General features: G+C 36.1%; 1 protein-coding gene and 1 pseudogene across 3 annotated transcripts; one reads left to right on the forward strand and one right to left on the reverse strand.

Annotated features, from left to right (window-relative positions):
• On the reverse strand, positions 1–27,033 carry PAIP1 (poly(A) binding protein interacting protein 1). 3 transcript variants are annotated; one of them, XM_011373881.2, is made up of 11 exons: positions 26,868–27,033; positions 25,385–25,551; positions 17,771–17,956; positions 14,317–14,429; positions 10,957–11,068; positions 9,440–9,565; positions 7,546–7,652; positions 6,939–7,056; positions 6,145–6,199; positions 2,101–2,194; positions 1–738 (listed from the first exon to the last, which is right to left on the reverse strand). In XM_011373881.2, exons 2-11 carry the CDS (start codon positions 25,478–25,480, stop codon positions 645–647), a joined length of 1,101 nt encoding a protein of 366 aa, XP_011372183.1. In that variant the 5' UTR covers positions 25,481–25,551; positions 26,868–27,033; the 3' UTR covers positions 1–644. The 3 variants fall into 3 exon arrangements, with proteins under 3 accessions (XP_011372183.1, XP_011372181.1, XP_011372182.1); XM_011373879.2 differs by lacking the exon at positions 26,868–27,033 and adding an exon at positions 26,124–26,624; XM_011373880.2 differs by lacking the exon at positions 26,868–27,033 and adding an exon at positions 26,370–26,621.
• Positions 8,189–8,311, forward strand: LOC111728878 (annotated as a pseudogene).
• Positions 27,034–27,789: the final 756 nt, after the last annotated feature.

Genomic DNA, 27,789 nt, shown 5'->3' on the forward strand with positions numbered 1-27,789 from the left:
AAAAAAAAAAAAAAAGAAAAATTCTAGAATTGCAATAAATTCTCAGTGAAGAATCTTGGTTCTTTAGTTGGGAGTTCTAAGCCTTTTTTAATGACATTTTTAAAGCCCTTGGTATCAAATAGCATCTGGATATGTAAATTAGTTAATATATTCTAAGATTTTAGTGCTAAAGACTTTCATGATTGTGAGTCATATTTGAAATTTATTGAGACACTAAATGTAAAACTAAATGAAAGGTATATACTTGTATCTAAAAAAAGGATGCTACATTTTTGCAGTAATATGTATTTCCAGGCTAAGAATTCTTCCCTCGAAAAAAGCTGAATTTAAAGAATAAGCTACTAACCAGCTAGCAAAATTTACTTTCAACATTTCATTTATTTCAAAATCAATTTTATTGCAGCCAAAACAGTGGAATTAACTGTACATAATAAACTATTATATATATATACACATTTTAAGTTATAGGGAATAAAGTTTATTTTGGCATAGTGTTAAACAAAATTAAAGTTGCATACATTAGTAACATAACTCAACATCCTTAATTTTGGTTTAAGTATGACACATTTTTTTTGCTTTCCTGTGTTCTGCTAAATCACCATAACCTAAACTGCTTTATAAAACTGATATGTTGAAATTTAACTTTACTGTTTTAGCTTACGCTCTGATTCCAAACAAAACTTTTCATAAGCTTCTTCTATCTCTGGGTCCATTTCATCATCAATATCATCCAAGTATCTGTGAAAGAAGCAAGATGGCTCATGAATTTAATGTTTTTCAAATCAGAAAATGTCTAAGATGCTAAGCCATTAGAAAAAGTATCTGACAAGTTTCCTAGACTGAGTTTATAAAAGAATGCAAAAGCACTGTTTAGAATTACATTAAATGTCAGTCCTTGGACAACTGCTTAATATGATGAGTTAAATTTTACAATGGATTCTGAGTCTTGTGTTTGAAATTAAGATTTTGCTATACATTTAGACATATGTTTAATTCTCTGACTTAATTTAAAAAGTAAATCAAAGGTTTACCTTAAAAAGACAGGTACTACTATCACCATTTTAGAGATTAAACAAAAAATTCCAGGTTAAATAATGTAAGATTTGGTAACTATGCAGCAGAGGCAGATCTCTTCCCTTTTCTGCACTTTTCCTCCACAAGACGCTGTCTATATGTCTCCTCATCCCCCAATAACTCTTTCTACCTACACGTATGACAAAATTATGTTTTGCCAGTCTGACAAATGCTGAGAAAATAATGCTCACCAAGCAAAACTTTAGAGGATAACCTAAAATTCAATGCTGAGAACAACTTGAACTTCCAGTAGTATACTCAGCGGGACTCAACTTCCCTAAATGTGCTTGGGTCTTTACACCCCTGTATTTTTTCTGTTAAACTATATAAAAAGTGTGGCAATTTTTCTGCTAAAGTATATAAAAAGTATGGCAATATTATAGAAGACCTTTAACTTATAATTCAAATGTCACTAGATAAGAGAGAGACTAAAAGTGGTTCACATTTTTTTTTTTTTAACCTACAACACACAAGAGATGATATATAAAAACTGAAAGCATGGATTTATATCTTCTCACCAGTCCAAACATTTTTATATAGTAATCTGTTTCTTTAATGTATCCTGTAGCAGCTAAGATTTGAGCCTCTTACTATGTGCCAGAGGCTTTTCCAAGCATTTATGTAGTCTTGTTTAGTTCTCAAAAACTCAAGAAGGGGTACCACTATTCCTATTTTATAGATGGAGAAACAGGCACAGAACCTGCCCAAGATCTTACAATATTACAGCTAGTTATTTTAAAGTGTTAGGTATAACAGAATCTACTTTATAATAATTATTCTAGCATATACTACATTTTAATAATTTTTCCTCTCAACTAGATATAAGTTTTCAGAATCAGTTTGTGTGTTTTCCAACATTATCTGAAAATGTCTGGTAAATAAGTACTACATATATACTACCACTACAACGCCATCTAATCAAAATTCATTCTTTCATTATCTACTCTTTTTCTAGTCTAAACTCTACCTAGAAATTGTGGCTACAGAAATTTCACATAATAAAGCTAGTGGCTAAAGAAAACTTACGGATCACCAGCCCCTGATAAATCTGTTCCATTTTCTTCATAATCTGGAAAAAAGTCTTCTCTTTCAAGTAATTCTTGATATTTCTCTTGGTAATCTACAAAAAATAAAGAAAAAATTTTAAATGCTAAAAAAAAGTTCAAATGAAATGGCCAGTTATCCCTAAGAAATTTTATTATGACTTTTCATTTAAGTAGATCTAAAGTTCAAATAGCAGTAAGCTATTTTTACTTATCTATTAAGTAAGCTTAACTATATATTTAAGAAAAGCTTTTATAAAACATATTTGCTAACTGACTTGCTTTTGCCTCCCTGCATGCTCATAAATCTTAATTATATAATACAATATGTTAGAAATCAAAGCACTCTGAATGTACCATAGTACATTTCACAGCCTATGTCCATGCTGCTTACATTCTCTACTGCTTCTTTTCATCAGACAAAATATTGGTTATATAAATTGTTGGGGCAAAGAACATGTTTCTTCCATAGTCCTGTTTTTCCTTTCATAAAGAGAGATTTCAATCAAACACCCTGGCTTCCGGCTCCCCCATTATTCCTCCCCAAGGAGGTGAAGTGATCTATCTACCTGGCTAGCAGGTGACAGCTATTGTTCCACATTTCTCAGAGGCGGCTAACTGAGCAAAGGTTCTGAACATAGAGGATTTTCTTCCCTCTCCTCAGAGACAGCTAGAAAGAAGCTACCTAATACATCTTTCGGCTCTACCAGCTTTCCCTTGGTTGGACTTTTCCAAGGCAATTCAGATGATGATATAGCTCGCCATCTGCCAAGTGTTTTAGAGTTACTGAGTAGCTTATAAGATTAGCATGTCTGTATGGAGTCCATACCTTTGAATAATAAAATAGATCAGTGTATAGTAAAACTAGTTACCTTAAAATTAGTTCCTTGTAAACAGCTACCTCAAATTTTGAGAGATAATATAATTACATTAGACTGAGTAAAGACCAAGTGTTCCCAAGGGTCTCTATAATATAAATTCTAATTCCAGCTTAAAGGACTAGTGATATTTTGACATTTAAATTTGGCAATTTAGAGACCATTTTAACTATAAAACCTTCCTGCAACAAATACTTGTAATCGGTAAGACAAATATCCTTTTAAATGTACAGATGAGTTCACAAAAAACATCGAGTTTTTTGATGACAAATGAGAAGGGAACTGAAAGCCATATATAATTACTACAGCTGGGAGGCTGGTATACCATGTGGTAACAAACGGGCTTGGATTTTAAAACCTAAAAAAGGCGGAAAGGAAGGTCTTGGGTCCATGTGAAACAGAGAGATGGAAGTCGTGCCCCACACCCATCTCACTCTGCACAAACCCAGGACATTCAAAGGGCAGATATCTTAAGCAAAAGATAAACCAGGGAAGAGCAAAATGAAAAACACCTCGGTGGCAAAGGGAGACGACAAAGAAGTTTGGTTGACTTGACCCAGGTGAGGTGTGGAGACACAAGTACTCTGAAGAAACTAGTTCCCAGAGAACTTGTAACAAGGGGCATCCACCTCAACTTTTTACTACCCACATGAAGAATCCCTATGATAAGATCATAAAAACTTGTTCCAAGCCACTGTTATTCCTGTGGCTCCTGGCAGGAGCAAATACAAAACCCACTTTGGATAGATGTTTCTGCAAGCCAAGCCACAAGGAGTTTTCATGAAGGCAGTTAAAACAAAAAGGCAGTTAAAACACTGGAGCAATCATAATGGGCTTTAATATATGTAACTTAATTTCAGATGATTTAGAAAGAAGTGTGAACAGAACTAATGATAAACAGAGTAAACTGTTAACAAAAGGTATACCTGAGTAAAGGGTAAATAGATGTTTTTTGTACAATTTTTACTTTTGTAACTTTTCTGTAAGTTTGAAATTTTTTCCGAAAAAAAAGTTTAAGTTAAATATGATATTGCAAAAAAAAAAGAGCATAACAATTTTATGTAGTAATCTGAAGTAACAGTGGGGTTGGAATTAAAAGACAGAACAAAAATATGAAGCAAAAATAAGTATGTTTAGAATGATGAGGAAAAAACTCAAAACTTTTAAGATTTAGATACTTTGAACAAAATGCAGAAACAAAACTCAGTTTGAAAAACCAAACTGAATTTCTATAAAAAATAGTCACTAGAAGTAAACAATTAAATAGGATAAACAGATTAGACAAAGATGAAGAACAAAGAACCAAAAGGAATCAAGGTAACTATGAAGAATAAGGGAAAAAAAGAAAATTTGTCTCACTAAGCAAGATTTACATTAAGGTAAAAATAATTAAGAATGTGTGACTGCTGTCAAGACAGACATACAGAAAAAATATCCATATGCACAAGCAGAGGAATAAGACACAAGTTTATAGAGGAATTACATGGTACACAACAGAGAAACATTTTATCTAAAAGAAAAAGGATGATTCAACACTTGTTGATAAGAGAATGGAAAAAATATTTAATTCCTACTATATCCCCACATATAAAAATTAGCCAGACAGATTAAAGACCTGAATGTAAAAGGCAGTAAGATTTTAAGAGGAAAATAGAATTGATACTAGTAAGGAGACTGTCACAGAACACAAACAAGACAGATGCATTTAGTTTATATGAAAACTCAAAACTTCTGTATGCTAAGACATAACAACAGCACATACTGGGAGAAGCTGAGGATCATTTTTAAGGCTATGCAAAGAATTACAAATCAGTAAAATAGGTAAATGATCGAACAGAAATACAGGCAAAGAACACAGGCAATTCTCAAAGGAAGAAATAAAAAGGTCAAAAGAAACATGAAAAATACAATATCATTAGTAGGAAAATAAAAATTTACAATTTCATACATTCAGACTGATAAAAAATTAGGTCTAGTAACAATAAGTGTTGCCAGAGATGAGAACTAGGATAGTAAACTAAGTTCTTATCCTTCTAGAAATCCGTTGATCAGGTGGTTGTAATAAACCTCAGTGTTATCTGGCGTTTAAAATGAATGAACCAAAGCTATCTATCTCAACATGGATAAATACCAAAAACAACACAGAATAAAAAATTAGCTGCAAAAGGATGTGTACAAGATACCATTTAGGTTAACACTGTGTGAAAATACTGTTTACAGATATATGAAGTAAAAAGACATCATGATGACACAAAGGACAGTAGTTACCTCTGGGAGAGAAGTGATGGAAGGACTGAACTTGGGGAAGGGATCAATTATAGAACAGAGAATGGTTTAGTAGTATCTAAAGGGTTTTATTTCTTTAAAAAAAGCCCAAAGAATATATTAATATGGCAAAAAGACATTGGTTTAATCCTGACTGGATGGTTTTATCTTGACTATGAATCAATAGGTCAGTTTTCTGTGGTTTTTATATTTTTTGAATGTTTCATAATTTAAAGCTTAAAGTTAAGAAATCCCAGTCCTTCTTTCTACCTTTGTGCTAGAAGCACAGGATAATCAGTGGCTGCTATCCAGAGGAAACAAATGAGAAACTTCCAATGATAAACTGGTTGTAGTTTGTACCAAATAGGAAAAACTTATCTCTCGTTCCACTGTAGTCCCGTTTATCATAATTAAAGCAGTCTTTCTATAAATGCTCTTTTTTAGAAGGGGAAATATGCAGAGATTTAGATTTTAATTACCTTTAACCCAACAAGTATTAATGAAATCTGTAATTCTTATTTAGTAGTAACCCATATTAATGAAAGTTGCTGACTAAGTAGTGAACCAGAACCATCTTTTCCTTCCATTCAACCACCTGGAAAGTTTAGAGTATAAAAATATCAGACGGAATACAAAATAAAAATGGTTGCATTTAATTGAGGGATTCTTCCACCCCTTCGTTGTTAGGGTGACGAGACACTATATACTGAGTCAGATGTTCCATCTGAAATGGTTCCAAGTGGTCACTGTAAAGAATATTCTGTGAGAGACAAGTCTTTACCTTATTTTTTAGAATGATGTGAACTCTTCCAAAAGAGTACAGTTTTATGTAATTTACTGTCTTATCAAAAAATGGAGTGGGGAGTGGCTGTGAGACAACATACCTGGATCAGCTGCAGTGAAAGGAACACCATCAGATGTATAAAATGTTGGTTCATTCTAGGATAAATCGAAGTAATTGATAAAAATATGTAATCATTTTAGAACTGAGTTTTTTAAAAGCACATTATTAATGGAACAGGGCTGCTATCACTCGTCTGTACCTGTCAATGCAAGAATAAGCAAAAAACTAACCTCCTAGCAGCCATTTTCATTTCACTGGGGAAGTCTACTGGGTTTTCAGATTTCTATTCCATTATCTCACATTGTGCTATTTTCTGTCACACTCCTGGTGAATTGTTCTGCTGTATACTATGATTTCATGTCAGCTCATTTTTAGTTGTGGTTTCCTTCTCCCCACCATTTTTTCTAGACTGGGATTGTAAAAGCATTCCTCCATAGTTGCTTTAGTCACATCGGGGAGCTCCTGGGCATCACTGGCCTGGTAAACATTTTTATTTTCTTGATTTATTTTACCTCAACATGCAAAGTGAAAAACTGAGATGCAGGCCTCTGGTTATGAATTCCCTGGAAAAAACTGCTTCTTGGAATCCCTACACTTACCTAATTCCAAACCTTATCTCAATTTCCCTTGCCAATGGATGGATCCTTCTCTAGTCTACCCTTTTCACTGGAAGATTTACCATTTACCTCATTTGCTTGCTGCCATGTGACTCTCAGCCAGTGAAAAGAGTTATTAGGCATTAAATTCTGCAAATAGCTTTATGTAACTCATCTTGAAATTTCCAAAATTGAATTCAAGCAATTAGCAAAATTTAAAATATAAACACTGGCATACCATAAAATAGTTAGGATCATTTTCAGGTGTTGCTTCTCTGTATGTTGAGGTTGCATGGACTCTACCCCAGTTACTTGACCGGAGTTCTACAAGCTTCAAGAGCATCTGTTTTACATCTCTGCAGACAAAAGTTGAAAAGGAGTTAAAATATATCTACCATAAGTGCTGTCAGGCTCTAAAATACCAGATTCCTAGAACTGTTTCATAAATTTAACATGTACATTCAATGCTTCCATTTTCTAGACATTTCCTATGACACAAATTTACCTTTTTAAAAAAAAAAAGACGACACAAATTTACTTTTTTTTTTTTTTAAACAGACTTGAAATTTGTTCCATGTAACTATATGGTTCTCAAAGGCAATGGCTATCCTGCAAACATTTTAATGCATCCTACAGGACTCATAATAGTACTTTATACAAATATTTATTGACAATGGCTAGAAAAATGGCTAGGTGAGTAGGTAAAATATGCCTTTAAAGAAAATGTTTCTGTAGATCAATCTATAAGATTTAAATTATTCTGATTGAAGTACAGCAGATGAAAAAACAGCCCCTAAAGAAAAAGCAAGGAATTGAAATCTACTGCTATCTACTTCTTTTCCTACCTGCTGCAGTTTGCATCTAGGACAACATTTTCAATTCTCTGAATAATTTCTTCCATATCATTCTTTCCTTTTTCCTTCCAGGCATCTTCCAAAACTGACCCTGTCAACTAAAGAAGCAGGTATCAGTAAAATAAAGAATTCAATAAAAAGTGTAGAAATTCTAAAAATACATTAGTAGCACTTCAAGCATTCTTTGAACAAGATGAATTTAGTGAGTTAAATATTCCCAATTATTCTCTATCATCTAATATTCAAGGATCTCTATACCTTCTGTGTGTTTGAGAGAAACTAAAGGAATGAATTAGCAGAGCATTATCAAAGGTTTTATGTGTCAATGACTATAGGTTATATTCCCTGTATGACTAAGATAGGCTATAAAATTTTAATATCACTTTTTGAAATATGCGACATGCAATAAATATTAAAGCTTTGAATTAAAAAATACAAACTTCATCAGGAAAAAATGAATTACGGATATAAACAAGTAATTCATAGAATCTAAAAATATGTCAAACAGGTAGAAACTCTTAAATTCACTAGTAATCAGAAAAATGCAAAACTGAAACGAGGTTTTTGTTTTTACTCATCACCTATGACAAAACAAAACCAGGTACTAATTATATCCATACTCAATCACTTTTGGGTCTACAGCCATGCTACCCTGAACAAGCCTGATCCCGTCTGATCTCAGAAGCTAGCTAAGCAGGGTCGGGCCTGATTAGTACTTGGATAGGAGACCACCCAAGAAGACCAGGTGCTGTAGGCATAAAAAATAAAAAAATAAGGGATTATAAGCTGACAAGGTCCTTTCAATCTATGAGGTCAACCAAGGGCTGCCTCGCCTTAAAAAAAAAAAAAAAAATCACTGTTAGTAGGAACACACTCTGGTTGAACATTTAGAATGGAAATTTTGTATTATGGAAGGTACCCAAATTATGATGGTTCAACTGACAGTGTTTTGACTTTACAATGGTTTGAATGCAGTAAGTATTCAGTAGAAACTGTACTTCAAATTTTGAATTTTGGTCTTGGGCTAGCAATATGTGGTACAATACTCTGTCAAGATGCTGGGCAGTGGCAGCCAGCCACAACTCCCAGTCAGGCACGCATTCATGAGGGTAAACAACTAATACTCTACAGTGTATTCATTATGTTAGATGATTTTTCCCAACTGTAGCCTAATGTAAGTATTCTGAATGCTTTTAAAGTAGGCTAGGCTAAGCTATGATGTTTGGTAGGCATAGTAAATGCATTTTCAACTTACGATATTTTCCGCTTACGATTAGGGTTTATTGAGACATAACCCTATGGTAAGGAGCATCTATAGTTATCAAACTAAAGTATACATGCTTCTTGATCCACCAAATCTATCTGTAGGAATTTAACCTATATAAACAACACATATAAAGACATAAAAGATTACTAACAGTGCTGCAGTAGCTAAACTGTGAAAATAATCCAAATGTTCAACTACAGAATGGATAAACAATATGCATGTATACCATAGAGCACTAGAAAACTACTGGAAAAGGACGTAAATATCTTTCTTAGGTGGTAAAAACAAAACAAAAAAAAACAAACAAAAAAACAAGCTACAACAAAATAAGATCTTATTTGTGGGAACATACATATAGACGGAAATGAAGGACAAGGAATTTATAAGTGGGGGTAGAATGAAGGACTTCCATTTTTCACTTCTAAATTTTGCTTCTGAAGTATAAATTGCTTCTCCAAAATTTAATTCGAGAGAGAAGTAAAATGTCAGTATTTAACTTAAGATAATTAACTTATTCTTGAATTCATTTGAGTAATATACATACTTTCCTTTCTCTAAATTATACACTAAAGGGGTAAAACTGTTACATTTTAGGGAAAGAAAATAAGTAAAACCTACCTTCAGTAATTTTACTGCACAAATTAAGTTGTCATCCATAGGATTAGAAAAGAGGGCATTCAGCAACTCCCGAAGACCAACCTGAAGAATATCTGCTCTCGTAACCTGCCCATTTGTTCCTTTGATCTTTTGGGACAAAAGAAAATGAAAAGCAACTATGCCAAAATATAATACAGACATATAAATGGTGTAACAAATTGTTTGCAAAATAAATGTTTTCGATTAAAATAAAAAATCACAGGAACACATTCTGGTATCTTCACAAAATTAGACTTACTTTACATGTAACTAAAACCTCTAATAAAACTAGTAAACTATAGGGAAAAGTTTTCATTTATCATATATAACATCAGGTCATGATAATTTAAGCCTCCTTAAATGCTGCTGCTTCATAAAGCATTTTTTAGTCTATTAAGCTACCACCTTTCATGGGAACACAGCATTTTATTATTTTTTTATACTGTTTAAAAATTCTCTACTTTGCATTAGAATAATATATGTATCTCAGCTCTCTGGCTAGAATAATTTTAGGTTCAGGAGCCATGCTTTATTTTTATATTCCCCACAGACATAGTATCAGTACTTCCACATAGGAAACTCAACAGCATTCCTAAAATGGCTTTTCATTTAAGGCACATTTTATGTTGCTTCTCTTATTTTGGTTTACATAAAAATTAAATCGAAAAAGATTAAGATATGAGGTTTTTAAAAAATTAAGCCCATCTATGGTAAAAAGAGATATAATTTAGGCACTAGACTGGATGTAGATAGACCTTTTAGATGCACCGAGATACACATCTAATAGTGGATTTATGTGTTTTTTCAGTGGTGTTTATAATACCAAGTCCTCAATTCAGGATTTAAGAAGGTATACCTATATCTGGAACTAGTAAAAAAAAAAAATCTAGCAAGTCCATTTCAAAGTAATATTCAGCACTTATGTTGCCTACTAACAAGCATATACTCAAGTTTAGCTGTACATTTTGTATAGATGCATTTTATGTGGAAGATTAATATATAAAATAGGACCAAAAACTAATCTGGGTGAATTAGGTAAAAACAAAACAAAAATAGAAACTCTAGTTCTCTCCCCTCTTCACCCAAAGCTCTATATTCTGTAGGTCAAGTTACTTTTCAGCCAACAGCTGAAAGCCAACATATTAAATGTACTAATGTTTCTGATGCAATAATTCAGAAAGGTATGGATGAGTCTATTTCAAAAGCTTAAACTTGCACGTACACCATGGCTTTCCAAAGTACATGAAGGCTTTAAAATGCTCAGTAACTATTTCCCAACACCTTCCTTATGAACAGGAAAACACATGTTATATTACGCTCCATTAGAGTACAGACACCACCATGAGTGGGTACTAAGACATTACTTTATTTCTCTCCCATTCTCCTTTTCCATTTCACTTAATGTTGTAAAAGTATAATGTAAACACAAATTCTTTACTGAGATCTATTTGTGTTCTCAGGCTTTGTCAGTACATAACAAAAGAAAACTTTCTTCTCACCTCCAAGTTAAGGTAAAGTTCTCCTAGGAAGAGTACAAAAGCATGGAATCTTTTTCGAGTCCCTTCATCCCCTTTTGCAGCTTGATCTCTAACTTCATATTCAGTCCGACATCTAATAAAGATATATCTTTTATAATCTCATATTGCTTTGTTTTTTAAAGAGTCAAACAAAATGACAATTTGTTGGTTTGGGTGTCCACAAGCAATACAGAGACAAGTACAACGCATCATCAACAGCCTGACTTCCTATAATAAAAAGTGTTGTTGTCTATTGTAGAGACCAGAATACGATCTTTTCCTAGCTTTAAGAAACTGATAAGAATGTTGGAAATAAACCTATCAGATCAAGTCGTAATAAGTTTAAACATAGGTTTCATGAGGTTCGTTGTGTACTGGCACCAGAAGAAAAAAAAAATGCCTCACATTTATCATACAGGCTTTTTGTTAAGAAAGCACTTTAACCAAATTGTCTCTGTAAAATGTTCTACTCTTTCTGAATATATGAACTTTGAAACATATTTAAAAAAATGTATAGATGGCCTCCCACTAAGCTGACAATAAAATGAATGCTTATTAAAAGCCCGTTACCCTTATAATTTTCCTGTATACCAATCAGAGAACAGAAATGAGGGGGAAAGTCTCCAACTGCACAGACACATAGAAAGCAATTAATTCGATCTCTATTTCCAAAAGAGAGTGAAGGAGTTAAAAAACTTCTTTTCTCTTGCTTTATTTTCCCCCAACTTGGCCCATTTACCTTACACAAATAACAAAAGAAATCCTCTTCTTGGAGTTTACGGACATAGTTCCTACAGGGTTTCTGAAATAATCTCAATAAGCTTGTCACTGCCTGCCTGTGTCAGTGAATTATGGTGTCAGCTGCTGTTACTAAAATGGATTTTTTTTAATGGATTTTAAATATTTACATTTTGGTGTTAATTTTTTTCTTACCTTTACTGAAAAGGTGGTAAGGAAACTAGGAAAGTCATGAGTTTTATAAAACTGATTCTGACAGTTTTTAAAAACTAAGGAAGGAACTTATGGATACCTAATGGCTTTCATACATGAGGGACTAGTTTAGGTTGCTTTCTAAAAAAAAATTTTTTACAAGAAAAAAGTCATTTCTTGACCAGAATTTACCTTGAGTCAGTTTGTGAATCAATCATAAACCCTATGTGCCTAATTCCAATGTTTAAAAGCTTTGTTAAATAAGCAACATCTTTGTAGGAATCAGATATAGAAGATATTTGTTACTTTCTCATACATATTAATTCCTCATCAGAAATAAAGTTGGGATATCTATAAACAGAACACTCTAGTTAATAACAGAAAAGATCGGTTAATTAATATCAATTCAGTTATTAAAGCACCTTGTGGGCTGCTCTCCCCTTTGTCCCTTCTTTTATGACTTTGCAGGTAAGACCTTCTTTTTGTTTTATAAATGCTATGACTATTACACATAAAGATAGGTGCAAAAGCATATTTGTGTGCAAAAGCAAATCTCTACTCCTGAGGATGGATTATAATCTAGGTGAAAGACCCTAAACTTTTTTAAGCTAGAGTTTCAACTATAAAAGCAACACATGCTTATTTCAGAAAGGGTAATGCAGAGAAAAAAAATAAAGTCACTGCAATCCATAAACTCCTGTGATAACTTATGTCTTTTTCAAGTATGTGTATATTTTTAAGTTAGATAACAGAATTATGCTCTGCTTTTCACTTATCAGATTAGCATTTCTCTGTTAATAGCTGACAGCATCACAGTACTACAGAGCATACAAATGGGGTAAAGCATCAAAATAGAGCCAGGAGCGGTTCTCAACTGGCTCAACAGTAGAATCACTTAGGAAGCTTTAAAAAACCATGCCTAGGCTCTACTTCAGTCCATTATATTAGAATTCCCAGGAGTAGGGGCAGAGTCTCAACCCTATTTTAAAACATATAGCCAGCAGGGAGCGGAACTAGGGAGGATAAGTGAGCCTTTCTGCCATCTTACCTACTAGAAGTGCCCACTTTCACATCTTTCTAGAAGCTATAACTCGCATTTTCTTAATTATAGGTAAGGTTAGACATCTTTTTATAACTTTGTCATTTATATTTTTCCACATTGTACCTATTCAGAGCCATTCCAAATATTTCCATTACAATATTGGTCTTTTTCTTACTCATTTCTAAGAGGCCCCTCTTTTCATATTAAACAAATGAACTCATTACGATGCGTTATATATTTCTCTATTTTTACTTCATATCAATTTAAGAATATAATCTATATGTAATTAAATAATCTCGTTTTAGGGCCTATGGTTATCACGTCTTGCTTAAAAGGGCTTTACCAACCTAAGATTTTTGTTTTGCCAGTTTGCCTCCTAGTATTTACTGTTTCACTTTTATTTAAATCTTTGATATATCTGAAATACATTATAGTGTAGAGGGACAGAAAACCATCTTTGTTTTGCCCCCCAAATGATTAGCCAGTTGTATCATCAGCACAATTTATCTCGTACCTATGTATCTGAAGTATCACCTTCACCAAAAACTTAATTTTCAAGTGCCTCTGAAGTGTTCTTTTGGAATCTTTATTCTGTTTCAGTGCAGCTTAACCACATGATGGAATATTTTGCAACCATTAAAAATATCTTTAAAAAACTAATGTGCAAACTATAATAAACTCAAAGACAACATTATTATTGAATAACATCTCAAATTATAAAAAGTTAGTTTCTCTAGTTTATGAATTCAATGTCATCCCAAAAAATATAAATACTAACATGATTTATATAATTTCAATGCTAATTCCAAAATTCATTGAAGAAAATAAGCATGCAAGAATAGTGGAGAAAATTCCACAAAAAAAGAATGGGGAACTAACTAGGCATAAAAAATTAGAGCTTTTTAATAGTATGGTAAAACAAGAATAGAACAAGTGATGAATGAAATATAATAAAAATCCAGCATCAAAACCCAAATATGAGGTAGCAGTTCATATCAATAAGGAAATGAATCATTCAAAAAAAGTGGTGTGGGAAAAATTGGTTAAACATGTGGCAATAAATTAGATCCAAGCTCAAACCCAAAGTACAAAAGTACTAAGAAATAGGTTAAGTGATCATTTTTAAGATATTGGGAAAAGCTTTCCTAAGCACAAAAGCAAAGGCAGAGACCATTACAGAAAAAGACGGATTTATATGTATACACAAATACACATTCATATGACTATAAACTTATACTATACAAATAAGAATTGTCCATCTAATTCTCTCCTGCAACTTTCTATAATGCACAGCCTTTAGAAAAAAGGAATGGTCAAATTCTAGTACCTTTAGAAGTAGATTTCCTTTAATTTCATATGTTCACACTGACCTTTTAAGTAGCAATTGGCGGAAGTTGCCACTCTGTGGACTAATTGTCAGATGATGGGACAGGTAATTACAGAGGCGAGCTCCCATGTAAGAGAAATTTGGAATAGACGTGGCCTTTCAAAAAGAAAAAAGTTTTGTAGGACACAGATACATTGTCATTAATGTAAACACTTAACAGCAACATTCTAGGGAGGAAAAAACATTTTTACTCCCCAAAATGACCATCCTGTACAGAAAAATGTACAAGTCTTTCATGGTTGCTTGGCATAAGAAAATTAAGTTAACTCTCCCTCCCAACCTTACAGCAAGAACCATAACAAGTACAAAGAAAAATGCTGAAGGCAAGTTCTCCCCATCATATACCTAATGTTTCCAGAAAGCAGATAGACAATATCTCTTTATACAAAGCTATTTTTGCACAAAATATGTACATGTACCTAGTTTCACAGTGCCAATTATGAATATGTGCCAAACTACTGATGTGTGCTGTTTCTGAAGAATAGGATGGCAGTGTCTTTGGCATCTACCAGTCCAGATCAAAATTCCAAGGCTGCTGCTTTGTGACTTTGGACATCACTAAACCTCCCTAAGCTTCAGTTTCCTGATTCCAAAAGAGGTGATTAATGGTACCCAGTGTGAGAGATTAATACTTAATGCTTTAAAAACACTTGGGGTAAAGAGGAAATCAAAATGGATAAGCCATTAAAAAAAAAAATAAGACAGTGATAAAATACTACATATCAAAGCATGTGTGATATAGCCGAAGCAGTACTTAAGAAGTTTAACTTTCACTGTAGTTTTTAAAGAATAGTAGAGGACATAGTTCACTACCTAATGTCAGGTAAGAAAAACACACAGTAAGAGGTTAAAGTACTTGGCCAAGGTCACAAAGGTAGTGGTTAGCCAGAATCCACATCAAACAAATGTCCTGATGCTCTTCCAACCCTATGCTGGATCTACTTACTAGCTGTGGTAACCTTAGACAAGACATTTAACTTCTAATATCGTGCCACCACTGGGATTAAATGAGTTGACTACATGTCAAGTGTTCAGCGCTGTCTGGCATATAGTGAGTACTTTATAATTATTGGATCTTTTTATTTCTAATTATTTCCTTGCTTACCCAGGACCCTGTACATGTCTCATCAAGGAAGAAAGCCTGGTTTCTCCTGATATGATGTATGTGTATCTGGTACTATTCAAAATTTATATTAAAAAATATTCAAAAATTATACTTTTCCTATTGGCATTTCCCGTTTTTAGTTTACTTTTTAAAATATCACACACAATTTAAAGACAAAAAATTCTATAAGGCAGGTTATTAAAGTTTCCTGCTTCCCAACCATACTTTGATTTTACTCCCATAGACGACCACTTTCAATTCTTTCAACTAAAAAGATTTAAACCTCTGTAGCTGCACAATCTGTGATTTTTCAGTTTAGACATTGCTTCTTCCTAGTTTCCCCACCATGGAAGATAAGCATTTAGTTTTCACTCTGCCTAACCCCACCATTTCTCTATTTCCCAATCTTTCCGAAACCTACCAATATGGTTATACCATGATTTCATTTATTAATTTTGTGTTTCCATTTACAGGTAAACCATATCTTATACTGATTTCTTTCTTATACAACTTTGTCTTCCCTAGACTTAATTTTTTTTAGTACTTTGATTTTTCATATACTGCTCATTGACTTATTCTCAAATTCACTAGAAAGCAGGTGGGTGAGTGGTAAATTTCTTAATAACTTCTAACAGAGCACCTGTGCTCATCTCACCAGGGAAATACTTCCTGGAAGCCTCTGCCCTGTTCCAGTGAAACCTGGCCCCTCTCGGACTGCTATGCACACAGCTATTGTCTTGGGATCTCCTTTCATATCTGGATGATACACTTAGTTTCTCCTATAAAATTCCCTGTTTCCTAATTCCTATGTCTTTATCCTTGGCTTACTATCTAGAGGGTCTAATTTTTTTTAGATTTTCAAGCAATCTTTTTAGCTCCATTCCACCTTTATCCTAGAGCCTTTTGGAGATTCTGCACTGCAAATCAGGGAGCTTCTCAGCTTTTCTCACTGGCTTGGAACTTAACTTTTTTAGATCTGCCAAGTCAGTTACCACTCACCCACCTGCTTTCTAGTCTCCAAAACTGGTACTTCTCCTTTCCCCAAGTCAGTACTTATGGGCTTCTAGCCTCTAAAAATTTCCATAGTATCATTTTAGTGGTATCTGAGGAGGAATCAGTGTTGAATATGTATGTTTAATATTTCCTTTCTTTTTTTTAAACAGTAAGTCTTTTGTTAGTCGCTATGAGTAAATTCCCTCAATGAACGTAATAATTATTGGTAAATCTGTGTGTCACTGACCACAGAATGTTAAAACTTAAAATACTGAGTATATATTTGAAGAACTGGCTTTGAGACAAGCATAGGAATTGTAGTTTGTCAGGTATTAGCCCTTCCATCCAGCTCCAAAGAACTATAATCAGGCCGCCTACTGAAGAGCTGAAACTAAATAGAAGAGAAACCAGAAAAGCAATAAGAAATAAGTAGTATCAGGATAGTTCTATCAGGATAAATAAGCAAGTATCGGGATAAATAGTTCTATCAGGATAAATAGTTGGCTAGGTAATCCTGGGGTCCAGTGACAATAACAATTTGGAAATGTCAAACGAGACATTAAGTGGAATATCAACCTGCTATCATAATCACCCCTCCATATATTCCAAGTTTGAGCTGTTCATTCAGCAATGACTTAACACTAAAAGTTATATTTCTGTTCATCTAATATTTTGGACAGTCTCACACACTGACCTTAAATTTGTACTCAAAATCCAGTGTTGTCTATTTTTTCCTCCTTAAAATATCATTAGTGAGTCAATGCCCAATATGCTAGGACCAAAACTAAACTTTGTATTAAGAACAATCTAGACTGACATTAGACTTTACAGGAATTAAGTTGTAAATCCTAGAAAATTTTAAATATAGTGAAAATAAGCAGAAATGTTAAAACACGAGACAGTATTTTGTGCTCTGGTTTTTTGTTTTTTTTTTTTAAGACTCATTATGAGGCAAGAAAGTTCTACCACGATTATTTTCTTCCCTATTCTAATAATGCTATATGATTCAACATCTAGGAGAAAAGAATTCGTCTTTTTAACGTACTGTTAATTTAAGATCCTATAAAACACAGGGGTGGAGAAGTGCATGATACTTATACAGTCTTCTTCATAACTGCCCAAAGCTCCTTCCAACCCCCTGTATAGTCTTGGCTACGCAGGTGAATCTGCAGTCTGGTTCTAGCCCTGGATGACTACCTAGGAATTTTATATAATAGACACTTTAAAAGCTCCCATGAAACAAAGCATTAATAAGTGTGGAGGCAAGTGAACATGAACCTGACCTCCCTCATCCTTGGGCTTCGAGGAAGCTATCTGAGTATGCTATCGGCCAACCTACCTGTTGATAGATGAGTTCCACAAGTTCTTGCAAAGAATCATCTGTTGTAACCCAGCCATTCAAGGTCTCTGCAAACTGTTCAATTTCAGTTTCAAAACTGCCAGGCTGCTCTGTAAGATGATTCAAAAAATCCTGAACATATTCTGATAGAGTGGGATAATCCTCACAACCATCCTCATAGGATTCCTATAGATAAAAAGTTTCAAAAAAATTATTAATCCATGCAACTGGCTAAAATTAACGAGGCAGCTTTAAGTTGAAATGTCTCTAGCACAAATGATTTTTTTAAGGATCCTTCATGTGATAAAAATCTGTTACTTTCCTCAACAAAATTAAGACCACTGAGCTATTCTTCTTCACTGCCAAATGGCCAAAATGTTATAACAGAAGGGGTCCCTCCATCTAGCTGTGTACAAAATTGTCTTCTCATCCCTGGCACGTTTACAAGATGGTTGAAAAATAAAGTTTAAACTAATATTTCACAATAATACCAATATCAAAATTAAGATTTTGGTTTATGGACACAAGAAGATCTAGGATTTGCTTCAAAATAGGAGGAGAGGAGGGGCTAGGAATACAGAACCAAAAATGGCCAAATGTAGCTAAATGGTATAATGGAGATTCACTATACCATTCTCTATATTCTTACAGGTATTTGACAATTTTTATACTGGAAAACCCTAATAAGGTTTGTCACCTATCTGTTAATCCCTAAGGACAGGGAAATATATATAGTTAAGTGACTATAAAATTTCATCATACTGTACAGTGGAAGGAGACATTTTGGCTGCTATATCCAGGTTTCTAGGCAACCTTGGTAACAGCAGTTTCCAACTAATATCTCTACCACTATCACCTTAGGAAGTTCTCAACCTTTTAATTAATGGCAAGTGGAAGAGCAAGGTGAGTATTGCAAAAGATAACAGATCAGAGCATTAACTTATACTTTCAATGTCTGTAACACCACCCAAAGCGTTCTGAAGTTTACTTAACAGTTATGATCTAATAATAACCATATTGCTTGATGAAATTAACCCCTTTCCAAAAGGAATCAAACGGAAAACCAGTATGAAAAAAATCAAATTATAACTATAGTACAGAAGCACTTTATGAAAGAGTTAGGCTCTAAAGTCAGTGAGCACATAAAGAAAAAAAAATCACACCTAGCCAAAATTCCCCTTAGGAAAGCTCCATGTTGGAGATGAACATAAAATCTTAGAAGAAAGACTAACAACCAATTTGTCCTTCATTGTTGGTGCCGACTACTATTTCTTCCACTCTCCACCATTCAGAGGCCATGTTGCATAATTTCTATTTATCTCTAGACACTAAACTGATATCTAACATAGTAAGTTGCATGTACTATGAGATTCACTCAGGAATACCAGCTGCAGGAATAGCAGATTCATGTGCCTGTATCACGAGCATACAGTGTTCACTGAGCAGAAGAGCAGGTAACCTCTTATACTCATACATTAAATGTTTGATCACACAATTGAATCCAAATTAAATGACTCATTAATGTTGATGAAATTCAGATTCATGAATCATAAACATTACATCTGTGTGACTGAAGATTAAATAAACTGAGGTAATGAGCAAATGTCCCTAGACCAGTGAATAGCACATAGTTAGGCACTGTTTAACAAAGAAATTTTTAAATTTCTAGGAAAAACATTCCAAATGGGACAGCCATGTTCTCATAACTAAAGGAGCAAAAGCATAAAAAGCATACAAAAAGTAGAATGATAAAAAGCTATACTTCTTGGTACAGAGGATGGTATTTTAACTGATTTATTCATTAATAAGCTAATAGCCACCAGCTGCATGTATGTTATTCATTCAAAACCATTTACGTGTAGACTGCCGACTAAGTGCCAAAGACTGTTCTAGGTGGTAGGAGCACTGTCATGCCATGAATAAAGGAGACGAAGTCCTCCCCCCATGGAGCTTTTGTGCCATGATGGAAGACATTCAGATACTGAGATATAGTATGAAAAAAGTGGAAGGATCCTAAAGAGTTAACATCTAAACTGAGACGGAAAAAGGAAAAAGAAATCCAGCCATATAATATCTGAGGAAAAATACTTTGTGCAGAGGACGCAAGAAGCATATAGGCTCCAAAGAGATAGGTGTTTGCCTGACACCTTTGAGAAAGGCCACAATACAGAAACTGAGGATGGTAGCTAACAAGATCAATAAGGCAGACAAGAAGACCCTGTAGGGTGACAGGGAACACACTAAAGAGTCTGTGTGTAGTAGGAAAACCAGGGCATTGTGGAGGCGGCGGGGGAAGTAGGGGGGAGTTAGGGTAGAAGTGATCAAGGAAGGACCATGTACCAAGGATCATGTCATTTGCAGATAGTCACATAGCTAGATAGAAGAACTAAGCATAGAACAAAGCCTATACTTTTAAACTCTGCTATATTCAAAATAATCAACAAAGAAGCTTAAATGACAACTTCAACATATATACAAGGATACTCATTGCCAAAAATCCATCCATCAATCCAGCAACAAAGAATTGGTTAAATTGGTTAAATCTGTTACCTTACATCCATATAATGAAATATCATATAGCCACTTAAGAAAACAGAAAGTATTTACACATCTCAATACAGAAATATTACCAATATAAAGTGTTAAATGAAAATACAGAACCATGTTTTAGTATAATTTTTTAAGACTTACAAGCAAGGAAATTTTTGGAAAGATAAATGAGGAATAGTAGTAGTTACCTATGGAGAAATATTCATATTATAAATACTGAGCCTTTGTTATAAAATTGTGAAAGCAGTTTAGTATTAAAACATACATTAAATAATATACTTAATGTTAACCACATACATGTGTAAATTTTACAATTAAAAACAATTTAAGTTTTTGATATAGTTTTACAGACTTGTAGGATGATACCATTAATGATAATGAAATGTAGGAAGTCTACAGGTCCCAGCTGAAGGTATTAATTTCCTAACGGTTTCTAACATGTCATTCATTGTGGCAAAATGTAGTTTAGAACACTGATTTGTTTTTTTAAATAAGCAAAAATGCTCTTTTAAGAAATCTGAATTCTGAAGGTAAAAGCGGAAAGCAGAGCTGCTCTGAATATAGAAGAACAGGGGATTCAGAGCCTGTCGTTTTAAGCAAAAAAGGAAGCAGAGCAGTCTGAATAAGCACTCCAACATGTTTGAGTCAAACCTTGTGTGAGTTCTCTAGTACGTTTTTTTAAAGTACGTATTTCTTCACTTCAATGTGGAAATACATGGCCTCCAAGCTGAGGAATATTAAGTTTTATTTTTCTTAGACAAGAGATTAGGAGGGACATCAATTAGAAAACTCATTTTTCACAGTAAATACTTTGAATACATTATCAAGATGAGAACCTAATCCAAAGCAGTGGGAATAAAACGAATCACTTGGATAATAGTCAAGACTACAGTTGACCCTTGAACAACATGGGTTTGAACTGTGCAGGTCCAATTATATGCGTATTTTTTTCAACACATGCCTATACTGATTTCCATCTTTGGGGTTGATGAGTCTGTGGATAGGGAAGGCCGACTGCATGCATTGATGTATGTCATTTTATGTAAGGAATTTGAGCAACCGTGGATTTTGGTATCCACAGGGGTCCTGGAACCAATCCCCTATGGATACTGAGGGACAACTAAGGTTTTGAAGAGTCAAAAATTATATGTGGATTTTCGACTGCACCAGGTTCAAAACCCCTACCCGTTTTATTCAAGGGTCAACTGTACTTTAACTGGATTGAAATGGGGCAAGATTATGAAAAGAGAAAGGTGAGTCAATACACCACCAAGGTTTTAGCCTGAGGAGCTAGCTGGGATATAAAAATATAAGAATAAACTTGAAGATAAAATTTTTTATATTTGTTTGAACATGGGATCCTCATGAAGAGGTTGAAATAAATGGAATCCTAAGCCTGCAGTTCAGAGGAAGAATTAGATTTCAGACTTATCATAGACAGACAGGCAACAATCAGATTCTAGGGGACAGGAAGAATCACCAAGGGAGGTAATAAAAATGCAAGAAACCTCCAAGACTGCTGTCTGAGGGAAGAAAGAATGAGCTGCAAGTTGGGAGGATGAAGAAAGAATACTGCCACAAAAGCCAATAAAAAGATAAATAAGAGGTGTTCATAATTTCAAATGCTACAGAATAACTTCATAGGTTGAAATCCGAGAGAATGATGGCTACAGAGTCTTAGAAGTGAAGGACACTATGTAGAAAGGGAAAAATTAAAATAAAAATTATTACCTTAAATATTCAATTCTTATAAAAATAAGAACTTTTGAAAGACTAAAATGGTATCCTTGGTACCTAGCACAGGACTTGGCACACTGCGACTTGTTAAACTTTACAGATCATAGTGGTCAACAAAGTCTAAGATGAGGGTTAAGAGGACAATAGATTTTAAAACCTGATATCAGTAATTGTCGCAAAAATAGTATCAACACAATTAAGGGAATTAGTCTGAAGAGCTTTGAATAGCCTGAGATGTATTATCAACAGTGAATAATTTTACATTTTGGAGAATGTCACTACTGAAAAACAAAAAAACTGGGCAGTAACTTGAAAGGGGATGTTCTGGGATTTTTGTGTGTGTGTGTGAGGGGTGGATGTTGTCACTTAGTAAATGCTTTATGAACTCCTACATGGAATTTTTGGTCCTCATAAATGAACTGTGATTAAATATTCAAGATGTAATGATTTATCTGAGAAGCAGAAATGACTAGTAATAGATGGATACCGCAACTCATTGGTAAGAAGGCACGGAAAGCAGGAAATTCTAGCAGTGAGATTTGAAGGACTAAAGATAAAAGAGCTTAGAATTTTGGAAGAGTTAAAAGAGCACAGCAAATAACATAAAGGCTTTTAGAAAAAGCATGCATTCTTGAGAGCAGATCCAGTTCAAGGATACCAAGCAATAGATTTTCATGTGTCTAACAAAAGCAGGCTCAATGAGTTTCTGGAGAGCAAGCCTGGAGATCACTAGAATAGAGGCTCTACAAAGGTAGGAATTTTTGTCCACTTTGTTCACTGCTGTATCCCCAGTGCTTGACTCATGATAAGTGTTCAATTATTTGTTGAATGAGTGATTATAGCTAGTTTTGGATTTGGAAAGAAAAGTTTCCCTCACAACAAGATCTTAAGAATCAGGGAAAAACAAGGATACTGCTATTCTATGACTAAGTGGATTGTGAAAAACTCAGCACTGACAGAGGGTTAAAGGGTGAACAAGCAAGTCTAGAGAGTATAAGCAAACTTGAATGTTTCCAGAATCCAACTGGATTACAAACAAATAAAGTAAATGAACCAGTTGAGTAATTCAGAACTCAAACACTCCATCTGAAGGGGTTGCCTCTATTCAGCCAATATTTAGCGAAATAACAGTCTAATATGGCCGGATCTTGTGATTTCAAAAGAGACCACAAAATTCAGATTTGTATTACCTAATTTAAGTGTTGGTAACTTATTGAAAAGCCTTTTTCAAAAAAAAGCCAGCCAAAGAAAACACACTAGCAGGACACATGTGAGCCACAGGTTTCCAGTTTGCAATCCGTTCTGGAGAATTGAGCACAGGAGGAGCTGATCTACTAAAGGATACCAAGGACAGCCTAAAAGATGACAGTGGCTCAAAGTAAGTGGACTCACATAGTGTGACACACTGCTCTATAGTCCATGAGTCACTTGAACTATGTAGAACTGGTTGGTACAGAACTGTAAAAAAAAAAAAAAAAAAAATTGTATCCTTCCTATCATAAAATAGTCCAAGTCAATAGGGAGACAAACAAATGGGAAATTCTGCGGCTGTTCGAAGATAAGCATCTTTAAGAATTTACTCAACTACTCACAGTTCCCTAGTAGCTCCTTTCCTCTATGAGCCAAATACAATTTTCTGGCAAGTACCAAAGCTGTTCTCACTTCTACTTTACATGATTGATGGCCCCTTTCAACCCAAATCAACTGCTCTTCCTGCTATGCCCATACTTTCCCTTTTCTAGCTCCAAAGCTTTTTCCTAATGCAGTCTAAGACACATGGAGTTTCTAAAATACGGATTACAACTTTCCCATAATTTCTGTCAAATATGGAAGAAAAAAAGGTAACAAAAAAAGGTATACCACCACCAGTTATCAGGAAATACAAATTAAAACCACAACTAGATGCCCACCAGAATGGCTAAACTTAAAAAAAAAAAATGCAGAAAATATAAGTGTGGACAAGGAAGAGCAACTGGAAATCACACACTATTCCAAGCGTACATTGGAACAGTCTCTTAGGAAAACTATTAGGTAGTCTCTACTAAAGCTGGCGACCCTACGTCCCAGCAATTTCATTCCTAGGTATATGTCAAACAGAAACAAAAACGCATATCCGCCAAGACGTGGCAAAGAATAGCAGCCTTATTCATAAGAGCCCCAAAGTGGAAGCTACCCAAATGATCAATAGACAAATGGGACTGAGGTATAGCAGCACAATGGAATACTAAGAAAACAAGTCACTTTTAAAACCTACATGCTACAGTATGAATTTTGATGTTGAATAAAATGAGAAAAATAATATCTGTATAACTCCATTTACATAAACTTTGAAGAGAGGCAAAACTATTGTTAGGCCAAAATAGTGGTTACTCTTGGAGCAGTAATGATTAGGAGACAGAGGGGGCTTTTGGGTGCTGATAATGTTCCTTTTCTTGATTTGGATTCTAGTTGCCTGGGTGTTGTTCACTTTGGGAAACTGTGAACTAACCTTTATGTATACTATTCTATGTATTACATGTCAATAAAACTAAGAATATAGGAAAGATGGGACTTATGTTAAAGTATTATCAATCAATTTTTCAATCCAGAATGGTTCCTTACCCACTCATCTCTACAACTAATTGCTATGTATTACTTAGCATAACAAATTGCTTTCTATCCATTCTAATTGTGCAGTTTTTTCCTGCTATTTAAGAAAAGTGTGACCAGTTTTTTAAATTGTTACATTATCAAGAAAGATGAATTTGAAAGTTTAAAAGTTTGTTATACCTATGTAAATAATTTATCAATAACCCCTACATTTCTGCAAAATAGTTTATTAGAACCAGGAACACTTCTATTTTAACTTAACAGGACCCAGATGTGTTCTTCTCAGCATTCAAAAAACTACATCAATTAGTCTACATCAAAACCACTTTTTGATTTACCCTAAAGCTACCAATGACTATTCAGCTATGTTGCTAAAATCAAAGTTAAAAATCAACTTTGCCAGGCCACTATTCTATAGGTTGTCCATGAAATCTGGACAAAGATTTTAGTTTTATAGACTAAGGAGGTCCTTGCCTACATCACATTTATCAGCCCAGAGATACCCCGTAGATGCTGGGATTATAGCAGTAACAAAACAGACAAGAATGCCTACTCTCAAGCTTACATTCTAATATCCTGAATATAATAACTGTAAAATACAGTCCTGAATCAATTGTTTCCTCTTGAGTTGAATGAATTCATGTTTTTATGTTAGTATAGAAAACACCAGCATACTCATTAATAACCATATTATTCCAGTAACATTAACCTAGAATTGTAGTAAAAGAGGGTACTTACTGTATAATTAGAATAACCTGATGGGTAAAATTCAGGGGCATTCACAGACAGCTTTGACATTAACACGGGAGCTACAACCACCTGGGGTTTAGCCATAGCTGACTCCGAGTTCTGCTGTGGGATATTATCCTGTGGACTAGGTGGAGCTCTCTGGGGTCTTGCTTGTTCTGAGAAAGGAAAAAAAGTAGTGTTAGATGCGTTCATTCCTTTGTATAGTAATTCACTATACACTGAGTAGCCATCTGAGAAGGGCGGGGTTTTTAGAGTTAAACAAGAACCACAGGAAATTTAAGATTATCGCCAGCATGTGTGCAGAGAGCCTGCAAAAAGGAACAATAGACTTGCTTTAGCTCATTTAGGAACATATTTGCCTCCTAAATGAATGCTTGAGGGCGTTTTTTGCTTTTTGAAGGAGTCAGTTCAAAAAAGGTGGTTTCTCACCTAAGATCTCCCCTTCGAGGGCTGGGGAAGGGGAGGCGATTTTTACTTCCTCCCGGGACAGCAGAACTCGGAGACCGCGCACTGGGCCCCTCCCCCCGCCGGGGCGCACAAAGGATTCCAGCAGCCACCTTCCAAACCCCGATCCGGGCCCGTCCCCACCCCGAAACCACCGGGCCCCTCGGGGACTGCTTTCGGGGAACGGGGTAAAGGAGAAGACAGCGGCAGCCCTCGACGCGCGCGGAGGGCCGTGGGGAAGCGTTGGCCCCGGAGGGCCGGGTCCCCTAGAGCGGCTCCGTACCTGGGAGCGCCCCGGGCCGGGGAGGCCGCTGGGGGGCGGCGGGGAACTCGCACTGGGCCCCTGGCGGCGGGGCCGTCCTGGGCTGGCGCAGCGGCGGCGGCTGCAGGAAGCCCGGGGCTTTGGGCTGCGGCGGCGGCTGGTGCCGCGGCCGCTCAGCAGGCCCCGCTCCGTTCGGGAAACCGCCGCCCTCAGGCCCGCCCCCTCCGCGGCCCAGGCCCAGGCCCCGGCTCCGGCCCCGACCAGCACCTGGGGCCCGATCGAAACCGTCCGACATGCTCCTCCGCCTCCTCCGGGGGCCGCTGCCGCTGCGCTCTGGAGAGGATGCGGGGGGAGGCGCCACGGGCCGGCTGTCGCCTCTGCGCTCACGCGTGCCTCATGGAGGAGGAGGGCGGCCGGCCCCTGCTTGGCTCCTCAGCGCTTCAGGCGGAGCGGACGGCAGCTGGAGCACCCACCGCTCCGAGCGCCCGCCCCTCACCGCTCCCCTCCGCTTTCCGATTTCCCCCTGAAGCCCCGTTCCCCCGCCCCCGGCGCGCAGGGGGCGAAGGCGGGTCACAGCGGCCCCCCGCGGCCCGGAGGGCCCAGGCGCGTCAGCCGCGGCGCCTCGCGTTTGCGGCGGGCGGGCAGCCGCGGCCCAGTAGGCCGCCCGGCGAGCCGACAGGACCGCTAGACGGCCTGCCGCCCAGGGCGTCGGGCGGAGGCGTCTCGGCTCCAGGGGCCGGGCTGGAAGGGACGAGGGACGCTTACCCCGGCTTGGCCCGACCTACGCGGTTGTTCTCAGGAGAGAACTGCGAGACTGACGGTTGAGGCCCGGAAAATAAAAATACGAGGGGAGGGGGCGTGGAGCCAGCGCAGGGTTCGCGGACGAGCGCCTCCGTGGGCGCGCAGGTGTGTTCAATGACCCGCCGCCGGCCCAGCCCCGAGGCCTGATTCGGAACCCGGCTCTGGAAGAAGCTCTGCCACCTGCTTCATTAGAAGGGGTGGGGTGGGGGGAGGAGTAGAAAGAGAATCAAAATACGCCCCTGGCTCATTTCAGTTCGCAGTAGCTATTTATCACAGTAAAACACCGATTGCGACCAAGCTTCAATCTCTCCTCCTCTGCCCCGAAATTTTAAGGAAATACACTAACATTACAATGAAACGTCCTCTCTTTTTTCTTCTATCAGCGCTGTCGAATAAAAAATACATAGTGCGAGCCACAAATGCAAGCCGCTTATGTAATTATACATTTTCTAGAAGCCGCAGTGAGTGAAAAGAAACAAGTGAAATTAATTTTAATCATGCATTTTACTTAACCCAATATATACAAAATGATATAATTTCAACATGTAATTAATAAGATATTTTCTTTTTCACACTAATCAAAATCAAATGTATATTTCATTTACGCTTTCTGCGAATGGCAGTTAGGATTAGTTAGGCACATCTCAAGTGCTCAATAGCCACATGTGGCTAGTGGCTATCGCACTGCACAGCAAAGTTCTAGACATGAGTAAATCGTTTTTGTCAGGCCCTGACAGTATTAAAGCCAAATGAAGGATGAATGTAAGTAATGAAGAGAAAAGGAGAAAAAAATCTAATTCTTTACTGTTAAATTGGAACATCTCCACAAATTGATTGTAACCCTGTACTTTAAGCAGGGCTTAATGTTTTTCAATCTCGTCAACTT

This window comes from Pteropus vampyrus, unplaced genomic scaffold (genome assembly GCF_000151845.1).
Source record: "Pteropus vampyrus isolate Shadow unplaced genomic scaffold, Pvam_2.0 Scaffold234, whole genome shotgun sequence".
Taxonomy (NCBI): domain Eukaryota; kingdom Metazoa; phylum Chordata; class Mammalia; order Chiroptera; family Pteropodidae; genus Pteropus; species Pteropus vampyrus.

Coding starts and splice junctions, on each gene's coding strand:
- PAIP1 (XM_011373879.2), bottom strand. CDS start 26,397: ATGTCGGACGGTTTCGATCGGGCCCCAGGTGCTGGTCGGGGCCGGAGC. Junction 14,430..17,770: donor TGGAACTCATCTATCAACAG/GTAGGTTGGCCG, acceptor TCTTTTTGAAAG/GCCACGTCTATTCCAAATTT. Junction 7,057..7,545: donor CTAGATGCAAACTGCAGCAG/GTAGGAAAAGAA, acceptor TTTTGTCTGCAG/AGATGTAAAACAGATGCTCT.